A 22273-nucleotide genomic window follows, 5' to 3' on the forward strand; every position below is an offset into this window, starting at 1 on the left:
AAACACAAGTGGGTAATCTAAGGTCTCCTTGTCAGGAGTGACAGACAGATTCTGGTTTCTTTACCCTCCTCTCTGATAAAAGCCTGAGTGAAGTGGGGGTGAAGTCTGTGACACCAGAGCCTGCACACCCTTGTTGTTTTACTAAATTATTCATTCCTGTTCCTGTGATAATATAGTTATAAGGAGGAGCCTAATTGAATTTACTGCCTGGCATTGGCCAATAGGGCGATAAGGATCCGACAGAATGGGATGACGGTGAATCCTGCTGGTGTGCTGTGAATGTGAAGCAGGACGGACTGGCAGTTTGTGTGCAGGAGGGAAAGAGAATCGGTCCAGGGCCCCTGGATTAGCAGAATAAGGAAAGGAAAGGTAAGGGAGCGGGTGGGAATGGGATTTGCCTGAATCATGCAGTGACCCTGTGCTGAAAGGCTGGTTTTGTTCATGGGAAAGCACTCTGCAGGCAATGTTTTCCTGCAGGGTTTGGAGGAAACAGGAATGCATGTGGAGGCACTTGCTCAGTGCATGTAGCCTGTGCCTTTGTCTTTATACGTGCTGCAGGGCTCTGTAACGCTGCATGTTCACTGAGCTGTGTCTGTACAGAGATTCCTGTGGTTTGTGTGGCTCCAGCAGCAGCGCATGGAGCCTGTGCAGTCTGAATGTAACAAGGGGAGCCCAAAGGGAGGAATTACCTCATGGGCACAGTGGGGAAAACAGTAGTGCTTTCTGGTTTGATTGAAAATGAAAATGCCGAGGCTCTCAGTGAGCTGTTTGTAATCAAAACAGAGCGAGTGTGTGTGCATCTTTCCGTGTATGTACTGGATCTGCAGTGAGATGTTAAACCGGGAAAGAGGACATCAGACTGGAGCATTAGGTGTCGCAGGTGGAGATAAATTGCAGGCAATCTGTGTAATCAGATTCTCTAACATGGAGAATGCAAGTGAGTGTGGAAGTGGATTAATCCTGTCTGCTGAGCTGGCTACACCTGGAAGGCAAGGGGGAGATGTGGGCTGGGAATCGGGACAGGTAATGTGACTGATTAGGGAAACTGATGCTCAGACCATCCTGCCTGCTGTGCCTGCTGCTAAAGTGGAGCTTATTGAGTTGCTTCCACAGATTTGTTATTTCCCTTTTGATGATGCAAAGGTGAGCATCTCTGAGGATGAGCTTAGAGCCCATAAATTAACGTTATCTGGAAGAACAGGACCACATCAAGCAAATTAGCCTCTGCCCTTCCTTTTGTTTCACTGCCTTTGCTCTGATAACAAGTGATGGCTGAACAGACAGGGCAGGTGGGGGGAGATGGATTACAAACCTGGCAAGTGGCACAAAGCCATGCAGACAGTAAATGTTGTTTGCAGTGATGTTGTTACGATCACATTTCTTCAGCTTACATCTTTGCAAGCGTGTACAACAAGGCTTTCCCAGATTTGGGATAAGCTTATTCTGGTCACTAACTGGAGCAGGGGTCATAGCTCCCTGTAAGGCACTAAAATCTTTAGCTGCTTCATACAGGAGTTCACCATCTCGTTCTTTTCAAGCTGGGATCCAGAGGAAAGTGTTGCTGAGGCAAAGATGTTGCTCACCTGTGGATATCATCTCTGTTGGAACTCGTTCTCATGATGAGTGTGGAGGGAGATACGCTTTTTCTGCTTGCTCAGAAAGTAACACCCAGAGGCTCCCTCCAAAAAGAGAAGTAGGGCAGAAAACCCCATAGGGAGAAGCAACAAAATGGCTTATCTTGGATTAGCCAAACCCTTTTGTCCAAATAGGTTCTCTTTCCTCCCTAACACAAATTTCTTACATCAGTGGTCAGCTTTCCTCTACCCAAGCTTCTTTATTTTCTGTGGTTTTGTCACATGGCCTGAAGATGAAGAAAATTACTGATATCCCCATCAGAGAGCATGTCCCTTCTCATGTCTACACTCTGCCCATGACATCTCCTGGAGTCTCTGGGATATGCTCCTCTGAGTGGTGGGCTGAGTCTGACCCCCTCTGTCTCACAGCTTGTGCATGCACCCCAAGTGAGACCAAAGGGATACTCGCTTGGAAAAAGTATGAAAAGGTTCCACCTTGCAGAGGATATTTGCATTAGGTGATGAGAAAAAAGAAACATTGCAGATTCCTGTAGGATGGAGACAGGGTCTTCTCACCTGGAATAGCTGACTAAAAAATGAATTTAACACAGGGCATATTATATGGTCATAGTTGAGTTTGACTCCAGCCTTCAAAGCACTCGCAGCAACAGAATGAGTGAAGAATCTCACTCTGAGATTAATCTCAATCTTAGAATAAACTCCCCAGTATTATAAAATTCTTCCCCCCTGCCCCAGAAACAGAGGAATAGTCAAATGACTTGTTTATTCACACACTGCAAAAGGCTGCACAGCTCCCAGGTGCAGAGCAGGAGGTTCTCCTACTAAAGAGTGGGCAGATACTCATTGCTCCTGAGAGTTCCTCTCTCTGCACATCAGAGGAAGTCCTCTGCTCTTGCTGGTTTTGGGAAGTGCGCCTTTCCCGAGAGATGCCTGCTGGGATTTGGCAGGAGCAGCATCCCTCTGACGCTGCCACAGCAGCAGCACAGCCCGGTGCTGGCTGCAGCAGTTCCTGCCCGTTGGGTGCCTACATTGAGTCCGCAGGGAGGCTCAGGAATGGGCAGAATGCCAGCGTATTCCCAGGGAAGCAGACGTCACCGCCGATTCACTGTGCCAGACTCTGTGCTGGAAACCTGAGGTCGCTTTTTGCCATTAACTGCTCAGATGATTAATTCATGCAATGATATCATTTTCTTGGGTGGAGGTCAGGAGGTTGGGTACTCTAATAATGAGAGGCGTGATGGGATGCAGAACTTGTGCTCCTCATGGATGTTAACACTAATTAGAACAAACCATCCTTCCTCCCCCACAATAGGTACTGCTTTGTTCTTGGGTTTTGTAGGGGGGATGAGGGGGTGGTGCCATGGGATGTGTGAGCAAATGTTCTTATGGGATTTGCAGTATTGCAAATTCCACACCAGAGGACTGAACCATGATGCCCCTTAACTTTCACAGCTACTCTGCAACAAGGATTTTTGCTTTAGTTATTTTCATGTTAACTACTTTATTTATGCTATTTGCATCACACTTTCCAACAAGAAAAAACAGTATTATCCTAATTAAAAAGGAAAAAAAAACAAAAAAGAAGTTTGTTTCTTATTGCACAGTGGCTGGTGTGTTGCATTGTGGTGTCTGGAAATTCCCCAGAATGTCAAGTTTTGCAGTAAATACTCTAGGATATTTAATTCTTTTGGGATGTTTTTATGCTAAAAATCCCTTTCCTGTCTCTTTAATAGCTAAGGAAATAACTCTGGAATTCCCAAGCGGGCATTGCAAAGAGCTGTCCTGGCCCAGATACAATTATTAGCTGATAAAGTTGCAGCAACTTGATCAGATAATCTATTGATAGGTGAAACTGCAAATTTGAAATGTCCAACAAACCACCCAGGGCATTTTCAGAGCTGTTGAAAGAGCATTTTGTGTCCAACAATGTCACTGTTCTGCCACATGTGTCCCTCCCTCTTGCTCACTCCAGTGTTGTTCTTCTCACTTCAGGTCTATGTGGTTTTGGCTGATTTGCATCCCCAGAGGTGTGCAAAGCCCTGGATCATAAGTTTTCAAACAGACTTAGTAAGACTAAATGGAAATATTCCAATTTCTAGATTGACCTTTTATTTATAGGATAAAATGGTTTCCTTTCTGTTTAAGCAGTGGGGAAGCCATGCTCTCTCTCCATTCTGGATAATTCTTCACTTTTCCCATCCTTCATGACTTCTAGAGATTTGGAAATGTCAAGGAGCTTTTTTAAATGCTGACAAATAACACAGATTTGATTAGCAACTGTAGCAGATCACTTAACAGTCTAGTACTGTAGACTCATATATATTTATAATACAGTTATCAAGGAAAATGAAGTGATTATGTGGAACTAACAATGTCTGTATTAATGGCTATCAGGTTCCAGACATTCATCTCTTGTCTGTTTAATGAAGAATAATTCTACTTTGTCTGGGCAGATAAAATGCTAAAGCAAGGGTGCAGTTTGGCTCTGCTGTCCTTTGCAGATTACAATGGCCACAAGAAAGGTGGCCCAGGGCATGTGCTTGTAATTTATACCCTGCTTATAAAAATGAGAAAAACTGACGAGACAGTCTTGGAAAAGTAGGAGAAGAGTCTGTGGTGTGGCCTTTGGGTGGGAATGATCTTTTTTGTCCTGGTGGCAGCCCTCCACTGCAAAGGGCTGAATTCTGTATCGTCATCAGAGTGACAGGAAGGGGAAGAAAAGATTGTCTGCTTCCCAGGATGGTATATGGTGAACTGGCATGGGGGAGGAGGGGGGAAAGTGAATCGGATGGAGTAGGAAAGACCCTGGGGGATACTGGGAGTATCCCCTTCAGACTGGGATATGAACAAGACAGAGAGCTGCTGTGTTGTATCACGCTCCAGCCTGAAGAAGGCAAGCAGCATCATGTTCCCGTGTGTCTGAAAAATAAATCAGAGTCCATGTTAAAAGGAGGAAAAAGGTAGGACAAAGGCAGGACTGAAGAGCCATGTGAAAACTGGACAAAGTAACAGAGAGGGGTGTGCCTTTTTTTGGAAGAAGGAAATTTTGGTTTCTGCCAAGCTTTATGGGTTTTGGCTGATTTATTTCCCACTCTCAGCATAAGCCAGAATCAGCACTCCTTCCCTCTATACTTCAGCTGGGAAAGAAAAAATAAAAAGCATTGGCTTCCTTGTTTCTTCTCATACACAAGAGCAAACATACACATAGCAACTCCTTTTAGAAGATGGCAAACAGTGTCTTCAGCCAGGTCTTCGTGGTCTGAAATGGCTGTTTGCTGAGCTCCCTTGAGTTTAAAAAGGGTGCTACCTCGAGCCCTGTGTTTTAATTTACAATTCAATGTTACATTTAGTTGACAATGGCACAAGAAGGAAATAGTATTTTAACTTGCTGGTTCTGGCCTTTCAAAACCACAAAGTCATTTAAGAAACTATAGTAATTGACCAGGTGTCAGTAAAAGCCACAACTAGAGCCACTCGCATTACTTGGAGTCAAATAAGGAGTTTACTAATTCCCATCCGAGTGAATAGAGAAAGTCCCACTCCTCTGCAACTCAGGACTTCCAAGCCTGCTGGAAAAAAAAGCCAGCCAGAAATGCTTGCATCATATCTTTTATGTAGCCAATGTCAAATATTTTTAATCTAGAAGAACTGGTAGGCTTTCACCAGCACTAAATTAAGTTTATAAGCAAACACAAGCATATTTACATAGAGCTATTAGAAAAGAAAAACCAATAGCAGCAGAACAGTCAGTTCCAAGATGATTCAGACCCTTAAAATCTGTTGTTTAAAATATAGTAACACTCCTTTTTTAGATGAAGTGTATTATTTTTAATATAGGGTATTCTGGCCCAAGTGGTTGTCTTCTTTTGTAAAAGGCAATGAACATATCTGTTATGCCATCATCTCTCTCCCCCACTTTCAACTGCACTTTGCTGGCTTTAGAGTAGGGCTGAAGAGCCCTGTAGTGCATTGCAGCCCAGGAACATACCAAAGACATTCTTGGCTGCAGAAACACTTTTTCCTGACTCTGCAGAGCAAGCTGATAAACTCCAGAGGATGATGCTAGAAAATGCAGATGCTTCTTGCAGAAGGAAAATCAGGGGTTTTCTCATGGAACTTACCGGCACAGTGCAGTTGTTTATAGCCACTGCTGTAGAGCAGTGGACAATGAAATGGAAATTTGGGATAAAGAATGATCCCATAGTGCCAGAGGTGATGGTACCATGAGTTTTGTCCCTGAGTCACCACACGCATTTCTGATGCACTGTGCCCATCACTGGCAGCTGCCGGGGGCTGTGGACAGTGTGTGGGCAGGGAAACACACTTGGCACATGGCTGTTTGCTGAAGTGGGCTTGACAAAACCAAATGATGTGACAAACTAGGAAGCATTTATTCTATTTTTAGCTCCAAAGTTTTTTGATTTACTGCTTAAAGAGGAGACTCAGTGCCTGTATTTCCCTGTATGTTCACTAAAGCATTGATTGCACTTTGGCAAGATGGGTTGGATGAAACACTGTGCATCCTCCAGCAGCTCAAGGCTGCTGTATTTAGCTTGCTGCTTCTATCTAAAATAGGCCTGTGTGTATTTAGTTAATCTTTTAGGCAGGCTTTCTTACTTCAGCAGGCTTGTGAAGTTTCTTTTAGCAGGAGAGAGAGGAGTAGGCGAGGTAGGAGGTTGCTGCTTTATAATAAAACTGAAAGAGGCTGACAGGAATCCACATGAAGGTTACCTTGGTTTACTCTGGGCAACCTTAATAATTCAGCAGAGCCTTTCAGTCAGGGCTTCCCACGCTGTTCCCCACAGGGGCAGTTTCACATATGAGAGTTTCTTGAGGCCATTCAAGGCACCAGCTACTGAGAAACACAAGGCACAGGAGAGGATGGTGCCTGTCAAGAGCTGGAGCTGACAATTCCTATTAATGTGCAGAGAGGCTTTCCCAGGAAAGGTTCTTTGATGTCTCTGACTCTTGGTCACAGTTCACATGCCTCTGGCTTTACATGTCATGCTTCTTTCTTGAAGGAAAGTGCCACTTCTTTCTTTTGCTGAGCCCCACAGTCACACCATCCCCTCCTCAGGCGTGACCCTCAGAGCAGGACAGTGCCTTTAGTCACCCAGGGCAAACTCAGACCTTGCAAAGTCACAGCTGACATCTCCTGCAAAAATCATGCCAGCTGTGCAAGACCATCTGCCTTCCACCATCATCAGGAAGAGAGAGGTCACTTCTAACTTCCAGAGCTTTTTCATTTCAGAGAGAACCCCTTAGAAGTTGATGAGGATTTTGCTTGAGCTAGAAGGGAAGGAATTGACTTTCTGCTTTCTGAGATAGTTACCAGTTAAATAAATAGCATTGCTGCAGTTTTTCTGTATGCCCTATTCTGCTAGTAGAAGCAATAGCTGATTACCTCACACAATGCTGTAAAACCTGTATATTTTCCAAGAACAAAGTAGGTGGTGAAGAATTAATAGACTCTTTAGTTGTCTGAATTCCTAAGTGCATGTTTTCTTGCTTTGTGATAGGGCAACAAAGGCAATGGGCAGGTAAGGAAAACTCTGATTTTTTAAGGAGAGCACAGCACATGCCTGTTTCATGGTGTGGTCAGGGATAGCAGCTGATGGGGGAGGTGAAATAAGAATAGAATCATAGAATGTCTTGGGTTGAAAGAGACCTTAAAGACCACCTAGTTCCAACCCACCCCCAACATGGACAGGGATACCTTACACTAGGTCAGGTTGCTCAGGGCCCTATTCAATAATCATCTGCAATAAATAACAAACCAGCTGCCATCTCCTGCATTGCTTGACAATATTTTTTGTCCGACTTTCAGGGAAACACAGACCAAAAAATCAGCTTGGGTAGGACTGCTGCCAGGCACTGCCTAGCCCTGCACTATCAGCAGCTGCTGCTCAAGATCTAGCTGCCCAGGAGAGAGCTTCTGGTTTACAGCATTAACATCTGAGCTCTCCTGGGATGCTTAGCAAGTGCCTTTGCATTGGGGTGTCATATGGTCATGCAGTCCTTGCTGAAGTTGGGACAAAACACTGTTTTCTTCACTCAGGCTTTCAGGGAGCTGTTGCTTTGCTCTTGCTGCAGGGACTATGGCTTAGCTGCATGACTGGTTTTGACCAGCTGGTGAGTATTTACAAACTAGCCTTGGAGTTGTTTTTTCAATCAGAAATTATAAACTCACGATGGGAGGAGATAGGAGAAACTGCACAAGCTGCACTAGTGGGAGGATAAGCTCAATGATCCTAGTCTTCAAATTCATTTGATTTTTACAAGTGCTCTGCAGTGCTTTAGTGGTAATTGAAGAGATCCAAAGCAATTATCCTCTTCCAGAAATGAGATACTAATGATGGAGAGCTGAAGCGAGACAAGAGCAAGTGATTAAGCTGATAATAGTGAAGGACTTCTATATATTTGTTATCGTGCTGTGTACATTATTTTTGCTTACAATATGGCCCTTTCTTGTCCTGGTTTTACATTACATTTACATATTCTAATGTGAAATGATTTATCCAGGATCACTCATGCAACTCTTAGGAAACATGTAAAGGTGATCCAATACTTTGATGAAGTTCAATGATGATACCAGATTTTATAATTCCATTGCTGGGACATGTTTTGTTACTGTTTTTGCACTGAAGTAGATAAAAAAGGGGACAGAACTCCTTGTGTCTAACCTGGCTTATTTATAAAAGGTCATTCATACACTTATTTCTTACACATTATCATCTTCTGGGCATCAACAACAGTTTTTTGCAGTAATCAGCTCTGAAACTGGACTCCAGTGACATTGCAGTACTCATTTGAGCTGAAAGCTCTGTATATCCTTCCATGTTAACAAGTAATATGTTTTCCAGGTAGATTTAATTTTAAACAGTTGCTCTACTTACTTTGTATATTATTGAACACCTCTGCAATCTGTATTTATATCTCTGCACAGATCAGTCTCTCTAAAATGTAATCCAATTTAACCTTTCTGTGCTTTATTTATATAGTTAGTGACTTGCTTAAAGTCCTTTAAAAAAAAAAGTGAAAGGAACAGGTCTTTTGAGCCACAAAAACCCAAAGACCGGTTTTCTTTTGTGTGCAGTCTTGAAATAAAGAGTAATGCTTTGTGTGTTTTTGTAAAGTGATTGCTGTACTGCAACATGCAGGAATATCAGCTCTGCCCTTCAGCTCAAACCTTTGGCAAACACTGGATATGCAAGTGTAAGCACAGGCAGATTTTGGCTTGTCATCTGAACAGGAGGAGGCCAAGGTGAGTGCCTCTGCAAAGCTGCAGGGAATAAACACTTCCTCAACCTGCTTTATTTAACACCTGGCCATCCATGCCAGCCATGGAAATCTTGAAGCTAGGAAGTTATGTGCTGGAGTTTCCATTTTGGTTTGGTTTGGGTTTTTAACCTGTGCTATGCCTCCATAGTGATGACAAAGAGAGGTATTTGTTAACAGGTGGCCAGAAAGTTTCATACTTGCTGGCCTTAATAATCCTGAGAGCACAGGCACTCTGTCTGGGCAAAGAGCTGGAAGTAAACTCAGCAGAGCAAGGCAACTCTCCAGCTGTTACTCAAAGCTCTGTGGGGTTTGGTTTGGATTCTTCAGCTGATACTGCAGTCTACTCTTGGGCACATTTTTTGTTTTGTAAGTGCATATCCAGAGTAAAAGTGGCTTTTGTCTGTAAGCTTCAGTCATGTGGGACAGCAGTACTTAACTCTGAAAAATGCAGATTGCCCCGGAGAGGAATAGAAAAAATTTGCAATGCTGCTTCTATCATTGCCTGTATCAGTGTACAATCGTACACAAGTAGTGACTGCCAACCTGTCCTGCTACTCAGGACACAGTTGTGCAAAGGGAGGCTCCAGTGTGGCTCTCAGATAACTTCTCTGTGAGGTTTGTAGGATGTCCCCATTTCTGTTCTGCCTGCTGCAATGCTCCTGCTCCCTGTGACCAGTAATTCACACCAGGTGTGCAGATTCATCCATTGTGTTCCCTGTTGCAAAATGGTTCTAAGTGCTGCTTTCTTCCTCTAAGAAAGCTTTTTTTGTATTTTTCCTGCCACTCATAGTGGCTATATATTCTCCAGGTGTTGAAAGATTTGGTGGTTGGTTTCTTAAATAAGACTGGCCACTTTTGTGACTCTTAAAGGCTTTGTAATTCAGCTATTGATCAGCAGGGGAAGCAGAGCTCTTGGAGCTGCCCGTGTTTGGCTCAGAGGTGCAGCATGGAGGTGTATGAGCTGAGCCTTGCAAGATCTCTGCCCTCTGCAAAGTAAAGCTTGTCCTCTTAAATGGGAAACCAAGGCACTGACACTGCATGACCTTTCCCCAAGCTGACAGCAGAAGACTGTTAAAATCACATTGTGCTGTATTTCCATCTCTAGGCACAGCCCACTAGCCTGATCTCTCAGAACTTTGTCTGGCTCCAGAATCCAATCCACTTCCCACACTCATGTATCCTGTGTTCTGATGCTTTTTGTCTAAACATAGTATCCCGAGTTTGGAACCAATTAAGGAGGGCTCCTACACCATCCATCGTGAGTACAAGGACTGGAGAGGAAGCAGGCAGGAACTGGGAGAGAAGACAGCCACATAAAAGAGGGTTAGTGAAATAAGGTAGTGATATAATTTATCACTAGCTTGTTAAAGGGTATTTTCTAATCTTAGCAGTGCACCTCTGGTGATGAGAATCTTCATCAACACAATGTCCCTACAGAGACAACATAAATTCATAAATGGCCTTCAAAAACTGTCCAGATCCTTTATTGTAAGGGAGCTAAACACCTACCCCCTGACTATCCTGCAGAGGCTCCTTCTGGCACCACAAACATGTTTGGTCTGCATCTTTCCAACCTGCAGCCATGCTAGAGAAGGATCTTATGGACATTTATGAGGCTGCAGCAGGGAAGCAGGCACTGGCAATGTCACAAAGACTGGAGTGCTCAGTCCAGCTCTGGGATAGGGGACTGTGCCCTTGCTGGGGTGAGAAGTGTTTGGGTACATGGTGGGAGCAAAAGGGACATATTCACAAAACCCCACACCTCTTTTCCTGTGTCTCCATGTGATCAATAGTAAAGATGTAAAAAAGTGAAGAAAAACATATCCCACAAATGCTCAGCATGGTTTGGATTTGCTATCACAGAGCTTGAGACAACCCCTGTACCGCTCCAGTTGAAGGTCTACTGATCCTCATTTTCTCTGTCTCTTTGGCAGTAATACTACAGCCAGTCAATCTCCCACCACTTCTACATCCCATGAAAGCATTGGCATCAAGCTCTCTTACAGCTGTGTCACAAATCTTGCCCAGAATGCAGTAAAACATTGTCTTTTTCTTCCATCATCAAAATATATCAGTAAGCATGTTCCGACTCTTGGATCATCTTTGTGCGGGTACATGAGATGGGCACATATGGTTAGAAAGCAAATGAGCTACGTAAAGGGAAATTAGAGGTTTTATTTCTCCAGGTATCTGCTGTTCACACCATTAGGTGAAGTAAATCTCAAGTATAAGATAAGCAGTTCCTCGCCATATGGGGAAAATTTGGGAAAATGGAATATGGTGGTGCCTGGAATGATGCAAGGGGAAGAAATGAGGCAGATGTAAATGGCAGCAAGCTTAGATGGAATATGCTAGTACTACAGATGATTTGGAGGACTTCAGATGTTTGAAGGAGGACTTTTTAACCCCTAAGAGCATAGAACATTTGGGAAAGAAACTGAGTTTTTGTGGCACCTTAAAATTAATTAGAAGCATAGATGCGAGAATTATGAAGTTGTATTTGAAGATTTTTTATTTGGAAATATGCAATAGATTTTTGTCTTGTAAACATATCAAAAGTAATACAATTTGTGCTTCAAACAGAAAATCCTTCTTATCAGTATTAGTTAACTAACAATTATCTATTTGATGTATATTGTAGTCTCTTAATTGTTTCTTCGTCTTTCACAGCCTGTAGCACTTTTCCCCTCACAACATATCTAGTTCACTTCATGGTAACAAAATATTTTGTTTACAAGCATTTTAAATAACCAGTCTATTGTGGTAAATAGAGTAAAAAGAAAATGGAAATAGAGTAGAAAGAAAATGGCACAGGAATGACAAAGTGTTTGTGATCACAATCAAGACCCATGATGAGCCCCATTAGCACTGGGCAAGCTGCTGCAGTTTCCTCTGAGACCCTGTGAGTTGTCAGCCCCCGAGGCACCTCTTATCTGGATGAGCCCTAATGCATATTGGCAGGCCCTACATATTAAATACACCCAGCTTCTTGATTTTATTCCCATCAGCACTCTTCAAAGCAGCAGCCTCTCAGCTGAAGGAAATCCTTGCTCTATTAATGGCGAGTCTGGTGCCACTCTCACTCTTATCACCATGAAATCAGGACTTGCACGGTTGCAGCAGGAAACTTGGAGCATGTCTCACAACACACAACATGAACTGCATCAGATCCAAGATTGGGAAGGAAAAAGACGGGGCCTTCCAAGCCCTGCTTACTTCCTTCTTAGGATTTTATCCCCTTAATTTGCAGAGCATTTATCTCTACAAATTCCCTGGCTTATACTGCTGTCTCCTGCTCTCCTTTACTATCACCATGAGGAGCCACTTTGGCTTAATGGAAGCATTAGTGTCACTATTGCTTGGGGTAGGAATGACCACAGCACTCCTGGGAAATCAGAAATGGAGCCAGGATGCAAACTCAACTGACTTTCAGATGGAGATGGCTCTGTGGCATTCAAGGATTAGACACACTGCCTGCTCCAGTTGAGCTGGATCTGGCTTTGCTAATAAGCAGTTATTGATGCTGAACAGAGACAGGCCACAAAAGGCCTCCATAAGCCCATTGACAAGAGGATATTACCACTGACACAGCACTGCAGCCATTAGGTGCCAACAGGATTTCCAAAGTGAAAATAAAATGAGGAAATAATATATTGTTTACAAGAAGCAGCATATTGTAATTTGTTCTTGGGAGGATATTAAAGCCAGAGAGTATTGTCATAATATTCAGATTTCTTTTTCACTAGAAAAATTTTCACTGTTTTTCATGGCTTTAGTCGTCTTCCTTTGCCATCTACTTGAAAGTGTGATGATCTTACAGAGGTATTTTTTTGCTTCAGATTGTTTTTCCCCATCTTCTTTTCCTCACTTGCCATTATGAAATAATAGGAAGCAGACTAACTCATTTGCTGTGCAAATGAGGGTGTAGCTCTTGCAAGCGGTCCCATTTGCATTTGGGTTGTTATGCACACCCCCACTATCTTCAGGAGATAAGGCAGCCCCCCTACCTAAACTACTATGCAGAAAGGTCTGGCAGTTTTGCAAAAGGAAAATGCAGATAAGATTTGTGAAACTCAGACTTCCAGTCGAATAGCCACCCAGGCAAGCAGAGAGCATTTTTTTTAAAGATCTACAGGAATGCAGCAATAAGACAATGGAATCGTTGCACCTATACATGTTTCAGTGGCTTAGTGAAGCATGCTGAACATTGTGAAGAGATTCACTTCTGAGGAAGAGACTTCCTGCCATCTCTGACAATCTCTGTTTGAGCAGTGAAATTGAAGGCACAAGAGACTGACTGCTTGTGAAAACCCACAGAAGGATGGGTGGAACTAGATGATTCTAAAGATCCCTTCCAGCCCAGGCCATTCTCTGGTTCTGGTGAGCTGCTGTCCAACACACAGCAGCAGGATTATTGTCCTGATAAGTGTTTCTTCTCCCCTGCCCTGGCATCCCCTCAGCTGCAGGCTCCTGACTTCTTGCAATTTCCTCAGAAGACACCATGTGGCTCTGCTGGTGTCAGTGGAATTTGTGCTGTAGTTTTACATGCTCTGGAAAATTTAAACCAGTGTCTACATTAGAGCTGTATTCTGTTGCTGGTGTTTGGGAAAACTCTCTGCAAACTGAAAACTGGCATGGAAACTCTGCTTCCCTCTGTTCTTTGGGCTGGCATGCAGTCTTTCCAATTCTTATGCTTTTTGTATGTGTTGCGGGTTACAAAATGTGAAGTATTTGGTGGGGTATCCTTTTTCTCTCCTTTTTCTAGCCCATATTGTTGTAATTTTCTGATTTACAGAATTTCAGCTGTTGCTGAAAAATAGCAAGAAATCTTTAAACATTCCTCTTGAACCCAGGACTGTGGCAAATAAAATAAAAATCCAACAAAAATTCTAATTAATTTCAGAACAATTTGTTTTATTGTGCTTTCAGTTCTTCCCAAGAAATTCCAAGTTATGCCAAGCTTGGGAATGCTGAAACCATTCAGGGTGAAACACTGAAAGTTTGACAATAATAAATAATCTCTTGCTTTCCTCTTTTTGAAATAGACTAGAAATGTTGAAAATACAGTTTTAAAAAATATACTGTATGTGGAAAGGCATCCAGCTGGATTTTGAGTTTCCTACCACGGCTGTCCCTCCATAGAAGTCAACTCCCATGTTATGTCAGTATGCCTGAAGGCAGAAAGGGATCCATGGGAATGTATTAAAACTTGAGTGTGTGCTGAAGACAACCTGCCAAAGGGATGTGAGGGGTGTAAGTCAATGGTTATTGCCAGGTGAGGAGCATTCCTCACCTTCCCACCCACCGTGGGGCAGAAGGAAGCATGCAGTCCTTGTGGTGATGTGGGGAATAATCCTTCTGCATTGTTTGCCCATCCTGCTGCCCCCAGCATTGCTCTGTCCAGAGCAGCAGTCAGGCACAGGTTGGTGTGGTTGTGTCAGTTCATTACCTGGCAGCATGAGAGAACAAGCTCAGGGGAAATCTAAGCATGGGGAGCAGCTCTCAGCCAGCTGAGCTGGGTTCCCTCCGGACCCTACTGCGCATCAGAAAATAACCCAACGAGGTTTAAGTGAACATTTTGTTCTTGTTTTCTAACACATGTCAACAGGTTTTCTGAGATAACTTGTGTCTCCATGGAGTATATCCTTGAGAGAAAGCAGGTAGGTGCTTGGCTGCTGTCAGCGTGCTGAGTGAGTAGATTGCATATCCTCCCTAGCTCTTCCAAAAATATCAGCCAGGAAGTTTAACTGTGTGTTAGTAAGGGGCTGACAGTGCCAGCCTCTTGGCTGTTGTTTTCAAGGTCAGCTCTAATTGACCTTCTTCTTGCCTTGTTTAGTTGCTCACATTGTTCCCTTTTGATTCTCTGACAGTGCTCATGTTTGTTGGGATTTCTGCATTGTCTGTTGGTTAAATATATTCCTGCTTGCTTCCTCCCTTTCTGCTCGAGCCTTCTCCTCCTCCTCTCCCCGTCTCTCTTCCCTGCCGTCTTTCCTGAGGACTCACTCATTCTCCTGTGCCTTGGTTATTATTTCCCCATGCTGAAGCATAGCCCAGATCCCCAGCCTGCACTCCACGGCCCAGATGCTGTTTCTGCAGCCAGCTCTCAGGAGCAGCTGTTTCACTCAGCAGCAGAGACTCCAGCTTGGTGAGAAGCAGCTGCTTGCCTTGCAGCTTGAGGAGATGCACAGGAGCTGTAGCCTTGTCTGGAAGCCGCCCATGGGCTGAATTTCCAGCTGTGCAGGGAGCTCCCTTCCTGCAGGCAAGTTTGTGCCTGGCACAGCATTAAGTGAGTGATGTGTCTCCGTGTGAGCCACTGGTGTACAGGGAACGTACGACTTGATGGTGTAGAGCCAGCAGCTCTCCTGCCTGTGGCTCTGGTGTGACAAAAAACACTCAGCAGATCTGGCTTGCTTCTGATGGAGGTGTAGGCTCCTGCATCTGTTAAAATTGCAGCCCTGCTCGCTTGCCAGGGTAAGACTTTTATGTGCAATGGGTGGATGCTGTGCTGCATGAGAGTTCCAGAGCTGGATTTGGCCTGCCAGGCTGAGCCCTCAGGAATCCACAGAGAGTTTCAGGCAGTAGGAAAATGAGGTCCTAACCTACCCAGCCCGTGCCTGGATGAAAACACCTACTTCTGAAAGTTAAATAACAGTAAGTGAGAGTGATACAAAAGCAGACTATGAGGTTTTCCAGTAATCAAAGCAATGTAAAATGCTGGCAGAGAACCTCCTGGCAGTTTGCACTGCTCCCATTGCAGAGATCTCCTCTGTGGTGGCGCTAATGGGAATTGACAAATCGATGCAGTGAGGCCACCAATAACTTCATTAACATTTTTTAAAAATCTATTTTAATTACATTAGGCAGATCATTAGAAAAATGTATGTAATGAGAGGAAGACAGTCTGTGCCATCACTCTGAGATGCCCAAAGCTGAGGTTCCTGACCGGAACACCAGAGCGGAGCCAGGCTCTCTGTGGCAGCAGTGTCATCCTCTTTGATTTTAAACTCTGTGTGCTTTACCAGAGGGCAATTTCCCTGTGATATCAGCGCTTAGGTTTCCTCTCCTTCCTCCCCAAGCCAACAGCATGCAGCCCAGTCTTAGCAGATAGTGGAGGCTGTGCCAACCAGCAGACTAAGAGTAACGTCCCAAACTCTCTAGACAAGAGAATTTTACCAGCTCCCAGCATCTCCTGGGCAACATCTCCCACTGCAAAACCCCTGGTGGAAAAAAATGACAGGTCACTGCAAATATTCTTGTTTAAAAGGCAGCAGGAGGAGACTGGTCACGGCCTTCTTTAAGTATGATAAATTGTTTAGTGCTAGCACTGGGCACAGTTTGGGATGCCCCACTGCAGAGGAAAACTGTGTGCCTTCCATGCACATCATGGAATACTCTGGACCTACCCAGCCTTGGGACACCCTAGGTCATAAGCCTCCTTGCTGTTCTTCCCGCACTGCAGGGCCCAGCAGAGACATTTGCCCATTTATTTACCTGCTGATGCTTTGCAAGTTATCCATGCTCATTAGGAGAGTGCAGATCTCTCAGAGGGGGAAGCAGCTATGCAAACACCTGGAAGTGGGGAAGAAGCACCTTCACAAAAAATGCAAGTCCTTATGGACCCTGTCCCAAGGACACTGGCTTGTGACAAGAACCTTGTCCAGCCAGTATGGCTGGGGGCAGATTCCCTCCCGTGGCTGAGAACTGCCACAGCAGGAACCAGCAGCTCTGTGGTGTTGTGCAAGTCCTGCAAAGAGCAGGTATCCTGTGCTGCAGGTGCTTCTCCCAAGACCAGTACCAAATTTATGCCCCACGTCCTGCCAGTTAACACCAAGGCCCTAGAAAAGAGCATGCCTAATAGCTGTGCACAGAAATGGGATACTCATTTGGACCCCTTCTGACAGTAGACAGATCTCTGGGATGCTCCTCTTTAACCAGTACTGCACCTACTCCTGAATGGATTGCCTTTGAAGGGAAGGAATTTTCCTTATTTGTGTTATGCAAGGAGAAAACACAGGTTCCTGAGAAGAGGACAGCACAGCACATTTTTACCCGGTGTTTGGTATATAAATCCCCTAAAGCCTTTGTGGGCTGTGCCACCCAGGTCATCCTGGACAGGTAACAGTGGATGGCTCTGTGCTGGCACTCCCCATTCCTGCAGGAGGACAAATGTTGTGTGGGTGTGTATATGAGGTGAGTAGCTAGCTCACAATTCATAGGTGCTCCCCATTACCTGCTTTTTGGAACAATTACTGCAGAACCAGCCAGTGCTACTAAAGTGCTCCCTGGTGTGTGTCCCCTGATGCTGTGCAGTCACCGGGTGCACCAGGACCAGGCGGGAAGTCAGCACAATACCCTGAGATACATTATCAACTGTGAATGTGGCAGGAAGTCACTAAAGATTTCCTGAGCCATTCCCTGGGAAAAGACCACCTCCAGGCTCCAGCAAAGTCGGGGGACTTGCACTGCCAGGGCTTAGAAATCAAAAGAAGAATTACTCTAATAAACCAATGTCAGCAGCAATAGCAGGGAGCCCTCTGCTCCGGATGGATCATATGCCTGCGGGGTCAGAGCGGTCATGGATGACAAGATTTGGGGACATGCCAAGGGGCTCTCTGTAGCTTGCTTACTTCCAGATAGGCTCTCTGAGCCTCTCTAAGGGTTTGGGGGCTATGAGAGGTATGGACATGGATAGGTCTGATTCCTTTGTTTGTAAAACTTTGTAAATCCCAGTAGGTGACAAATAAATGAGAGCTTATTATAAGAAAGCTGTTTGGTTGCTCCATGAGCCCTCACCCACAGCTCCAGGAGGGAGATTCACAATTAGTTCTCTTGGACAACTGGGAAAAGACAATTTTGTGCCATCAGAGTTTGGACAAGAGGGTGAGCAGTAAGGGAGACCATACCAGGTGAAGGCAAGCAGCTCCAGTATTTGTAGGGGGTCATTCAAAAAGACTTGAAGGGGGTTAGGCATAATTTAAACAATGATATCACGTATGTATGAGACTCATCTCATTTGATGTATGGGATAACTCTCATTTTTGTTGCTGCAAATATGTATGTCTTGAAAAACTATTTTGTTTTACCAGTAATAATTTTCTTTTGTTTTTTCCCCTACAACTCACCAACCAAGACTCAAAGGCTGTCCTGTCAGTTAAAAATTCATTGGGAAATTACTGTGGAAGTCTGTTTTCTGGGATGTGCCTAGAGGTGAATTTTTTTTTAACAGTGAGATTGTTTAATTGCTGAAATACTTAGTATTCTGAGTAAAAACAAAGTCCTCATACCATCATCAAGGGAGAAGAGTCAAATACTTATATATCACTATGTTTGTTTTCTCACTTGAAGAGATGAGCAGAATAAATTCTCATTAAAACAAAACAAACAAAACCCCAAAGAAACCAAAAATACCAACAAGAGAGGAAAAAACTATGTGAAGATTAGACAGCCAAGTTTCTAGTTTTGAGTACGTGCACAATTCCTACAAGTGAATTTCTAAAATCAGATAGCCTGCTAGTATCTACCAACCAACTGCCAGTGAGAACCTGGCTCAGAGTCTGAGTGCAGAGGAGGAGGGGCAGAAAAGAATAATTTCTGTCACTGAACTTGATAAAATGTGTATGGGAATTTTTCTGGTATTTGTTGTTTACATCCTATTTGAATTTCAGACATTTGTTCCTTACATTCAGAACCTTGCTCACAAGCCCACCAAAGATGATGCAAATTCATATCCACCTGGATTAGTTATTCTGTAATTTTTAACACACAAGATACCAGAAATAAGATGCTCCTCTTTTTAAAATTCACATTTGTCAGAGTAATTTTTTTGTTTCTCCACAGTGGTAGAATTGTTAGCCCCTAAGCTAGTACAGGCTGGTCTGTACTGAGCAGAAAATGTTTGGGGATGAGAACGGTCTCACATATTTTGTCCTATTTGACTGTAGTGGTGTGAAACACTGCATAGCAACCAGCAGTCCTTTCTTCTCTTGTTGATTAAGGTACCTGTCTAAGAGACCAAAAGGGGGTTAGTTATCTCAGTCTCACAGTGTACATCTCACATATATGTCTTTGATTCTCTTCCCACAGGAGAGAAAGAAAATATAGCTGACAAAATTAAGCATATACCCCCAGCACGATTTCAAGGGGTAAAGCCTGCGTGCGTGACCTGTAAGGAGGTACCCACACGGACACAGAGACATCCTGCAGCACTGGTAACAGCACTGTTCAGCCTTGCTTTGCTGAGGAAGCTTCCCCACAAGGCTGCAGCAATGAATTTCCTCCGGCGGCGTCTCTCAGACAGCAGTTTCGTGGCCAACCTGCCCAATGGCTACATGATGGACCTGCAGCGCCCCGACAGCTCCACCAGCTCCCCGGTTTCTCCTGCCACGGAGAGAAAGCACCTGCAGCCCGCCCAGCCCTCGCACTCGTCCTCCAGCAGCATCTTCAGCTCCATCTCCAGCGCCATGAAGCAAACCACGCAGGCGGCCGCGGGGCTGATGGAGCCCTCGGCCGGCCCCGCGCCCCCCGTGGCACAGAAACCCAAGGTGCTCCTGGTGATCGACGACGCGCACACCGACTGGTGAGTCAGCCCTGCTCCCCACTGCCTTCAGATCCACATGCCCAGGGGTCTGGGAGTCACGGCTAATCTGCTTCCACATCTGGGTCACCAGCCCTAGCCCCAGGCTGGTGCCTGTAAGACAGCTTGTGTGAATGGCAGAGTGTGATTTTTCATAACATTCTTGGTAAAAAAATGTTCATTTGATGTTCATTGACCAACCTCTTCAGAGCCTTAATAGACAAACACCCACAGGGCCTTCTTGGCTCAGCAGGCATAGCAAGCTGTCATATCTACAAGTAATCCTAAGAGATCACAGCTGAAGGTGTGTTAATGATGTGTCTTAGGACCTTAATCCACTGTACTGACTCTAAACATTAAAAGTGACTCAATCTCTCCAGCTCTCCATCTCTCTTGAACTTTTCTCTGTATGCAAATTTATACATAAATGATGAAAAGATAACCAAACTTCATACTGCCAGTCAAGGGTCCTTCACCTGCTAAGCATAGCAACAACTATTGGCAAAAGGATCTTAGGCTCAGCTAAGCCTCAAATTTGTCTTGTACATGCAGGTCTCTTTACAAACAAAAATTTGGAAACTTGTTTCCTTTGTTATTAGGTGCCACAGTACACTTTCCAAAGTGTTCCCAATTGAAGTCTTCTGAAATGTCAGAGAAATTACTTACTGCTTTTTTATGCTCCTTTTCGAAGTCAACTGGTTTAGAAAGCTTTAGGCAACCTGTCTGAGAGTTATCTGGGGGAAAAATCCAGAAAAGATGCTCTTGTTTCATCTGCCAGCTTGTCACAAGACAAAGAAAGCAAAGGTAAAGGGCAATATTGAAGACTTCAAAATGAAAGAAGTTGGGTTATTGGGTCATGGTCAAGGGAGATTATTTTATTTTTCTGTTCATCCCACACCACCTTTGATTCTCTCTGTTTAATTAGAAGAGGGGGGACAAGGTGAGACCTACCTTTCTAGGTGTATCTTCTTAAATCAAAAGCTTAGCTCTTATCTAAAAAGAGACCATGGCTGAGTACAACTAGATCAGATATCTTCAGCCAGCTTGAAGTAAGAGAGGGAAAACAGTGGGATTTTTCTCAAAGAAAAAACAACTCCTTAAGTGAGTGGGAAAGTCCCTGCTAAGGATGACCATGGATCTTTCCCTGGCCTGGTGTCTTTCATCACAGTAGCAGCTCCTCAGCGCCAGCTCCACCAGTCAACAACACCAGTCTGGCTCATCCTGACCTGATCTCTCTCTCCTGGGTGCACCATGAGTCTCCTGCAGGCTGATTCTCACTAATCTCTGTCTCTGCGAAGTGTTTTTGCAGTTCCTTGGAGATGCTGCCAGGTGGCAGTCCCTTAACACAGCATCCTCCGTCTGGGAATGGGAGTGCCTTTGATGCACAGCTCCAGCATCTGGGGCTTAGCTGCCACTCTGTAGTCCAAACACTGTAATCAGAGAGGAAAGCCCTAGCTCAAAGGCCTAGCTAGTTTTTCCTTGAGATTAATGGTGCTGGAGGTAGTCAGGGCAGGGCAAAAGACAAGCAGGGGTTGGACCTTGCTGCAGTGTTTTCATGTTTTAAAATATACACACTTCATTTGAATCGCTGCCTTTATATCTCCCAGCTGCTGCTCTGTCATGCAGACTCTGTGGTCTGTGAGCTGAGTTTGCTGAGGGAGCAGCAGCTGGGATATATAAAAAGGAAGTATACCTTCCTTTAAGCCAGGCTACCCATGCTGTCCTCACTCCACCACCCCTGTAAGCACTCCTCACATCCTGCTGTCTTGGCTATCCCTCTGCTGTCCATTTTCTAGGAGTTTCTAGGAATGATGGGATAACCCTTTCATTTATCCCAGCTCTCTGACTCAACCCACAGGCCTGCTGCTATCAAATGATTATTGCAAAGGCTCCCTGCCTTTACTTTCTCTAAGGCTGTGAGGACACTGAACAAAATTAGTGTATGAATTCATGATCATACCCTGATGTATGTATGACATGAAGAACAAGTAAAGAACATTACTAACCCTTGATTGCCATGGCTCTTTGTAGCATGGACAGAAATACATGCCTGGAAACTTCCCCAGATTAAAGGATGGTCTTTTCTGAGAGAGCATGGCAATGCAACCATTCCAGTGGGCCACGAGTGCTTCCTCCTGGTTGATTTTTGTGTCTCCAGGAAACTCAGTGAGCCCTTGAGAGCAGCACTGAAGAGCAGTGGCTTCATGGCTCCGTGGATATTTATTTTTGGTAAGGTACTTCTGAGCAATGCCAGTCATCTTCCTGGTCTCAGCCAGGGTGTTATGTGAGTTCAGGCTGAGCAGCCTTAGGAAGCAGTGTTTGCCTTGTGAGAGACCAGCTGATGAAGCTGATTATCCAGGGATTCTAACTATCCACTCTGCATCATGTACAGAAACAGTCCCAGACTCTGGAAGGTGAACAACAGCACAGTGTTACTTCTGTGCTGGTGATTCTGGGTTTGAAAGGAGCATCATGTTTGTAATGCATTTCACCTCTGCCTTCTCTGTTCTTTCTACTTGTGAAACCTCTGTACTTGGTTTTCAAGAAATTCTTTCCTTCTCCTTTTGAAATAGCTAACTTAAAAAATCCCCAAGAAATAACTACTGATGTGCTGTCCTTCTTTCAAGGGTGAGGGGCTTCCACAGTGCCTACTCCCTCAGAGCAAGTTACACAGGGTTTGCAACAAGGACCAGCCTGTTCACAGACAGGAAGGGTGAGAGACAGTGGAATCCGCCATTTGGTTTCTCTTCTCTAAATGAAAACACTTTCTCAGAATTGGAGACTGTGACAATATTTCCAAGCCAGACATTAATTTATCATCACT

At 44.4% G+C, this 22273-nt stretch overlaps 1 protein-coding gene across 2 annotated transcripts in view; it reads left to right on the forward strand.

The window, feature by feature from the left end:
- Positions 1–220: 220 nt before the first annotated feature.
- SYN3 (synapsin III) overlaps positions 221–22273 on the forward strand; it is a 188636-nt gene continuing 166583 nt past the window's right edge. The window contains exons 1-3 of one of the 2 annotated variants that reach the window (XM_033058014.2): positions 221–369; positions 7654–7727; positions 18960–19452. In XM_033058014.2, coding sequence (XP_032913905.1) covers positions 19142–19452 — 311 coding nt within the window. In that variant the 5' untranslated portion in view covers positions 221–369; positions 7654–7727; positions 18960–19141. The remainder of the gene's footprint in view (positions 370–7653; positions 7728–18959; positions 19453–22273) is intronic. The other variant, XM_033058013.2, reaches the window with a different exon arrangement.

Source organism: Catharus ustulatus, chromosome 4 (assembly GCF_009819885.2).
Source record: "Catharus ustulatus isolate bCatUst1 chromosome 4, bCatUst1.pri.v2, whole genome shotgun sequence".
In the NCBI taxonomy this organism is placed as follows: domain Eukaryota; kingdom Metazoa; phylum Chordata; class Aves; order Passeriformes; family Turdidae; genus Catharus; species Catharus ustulatus.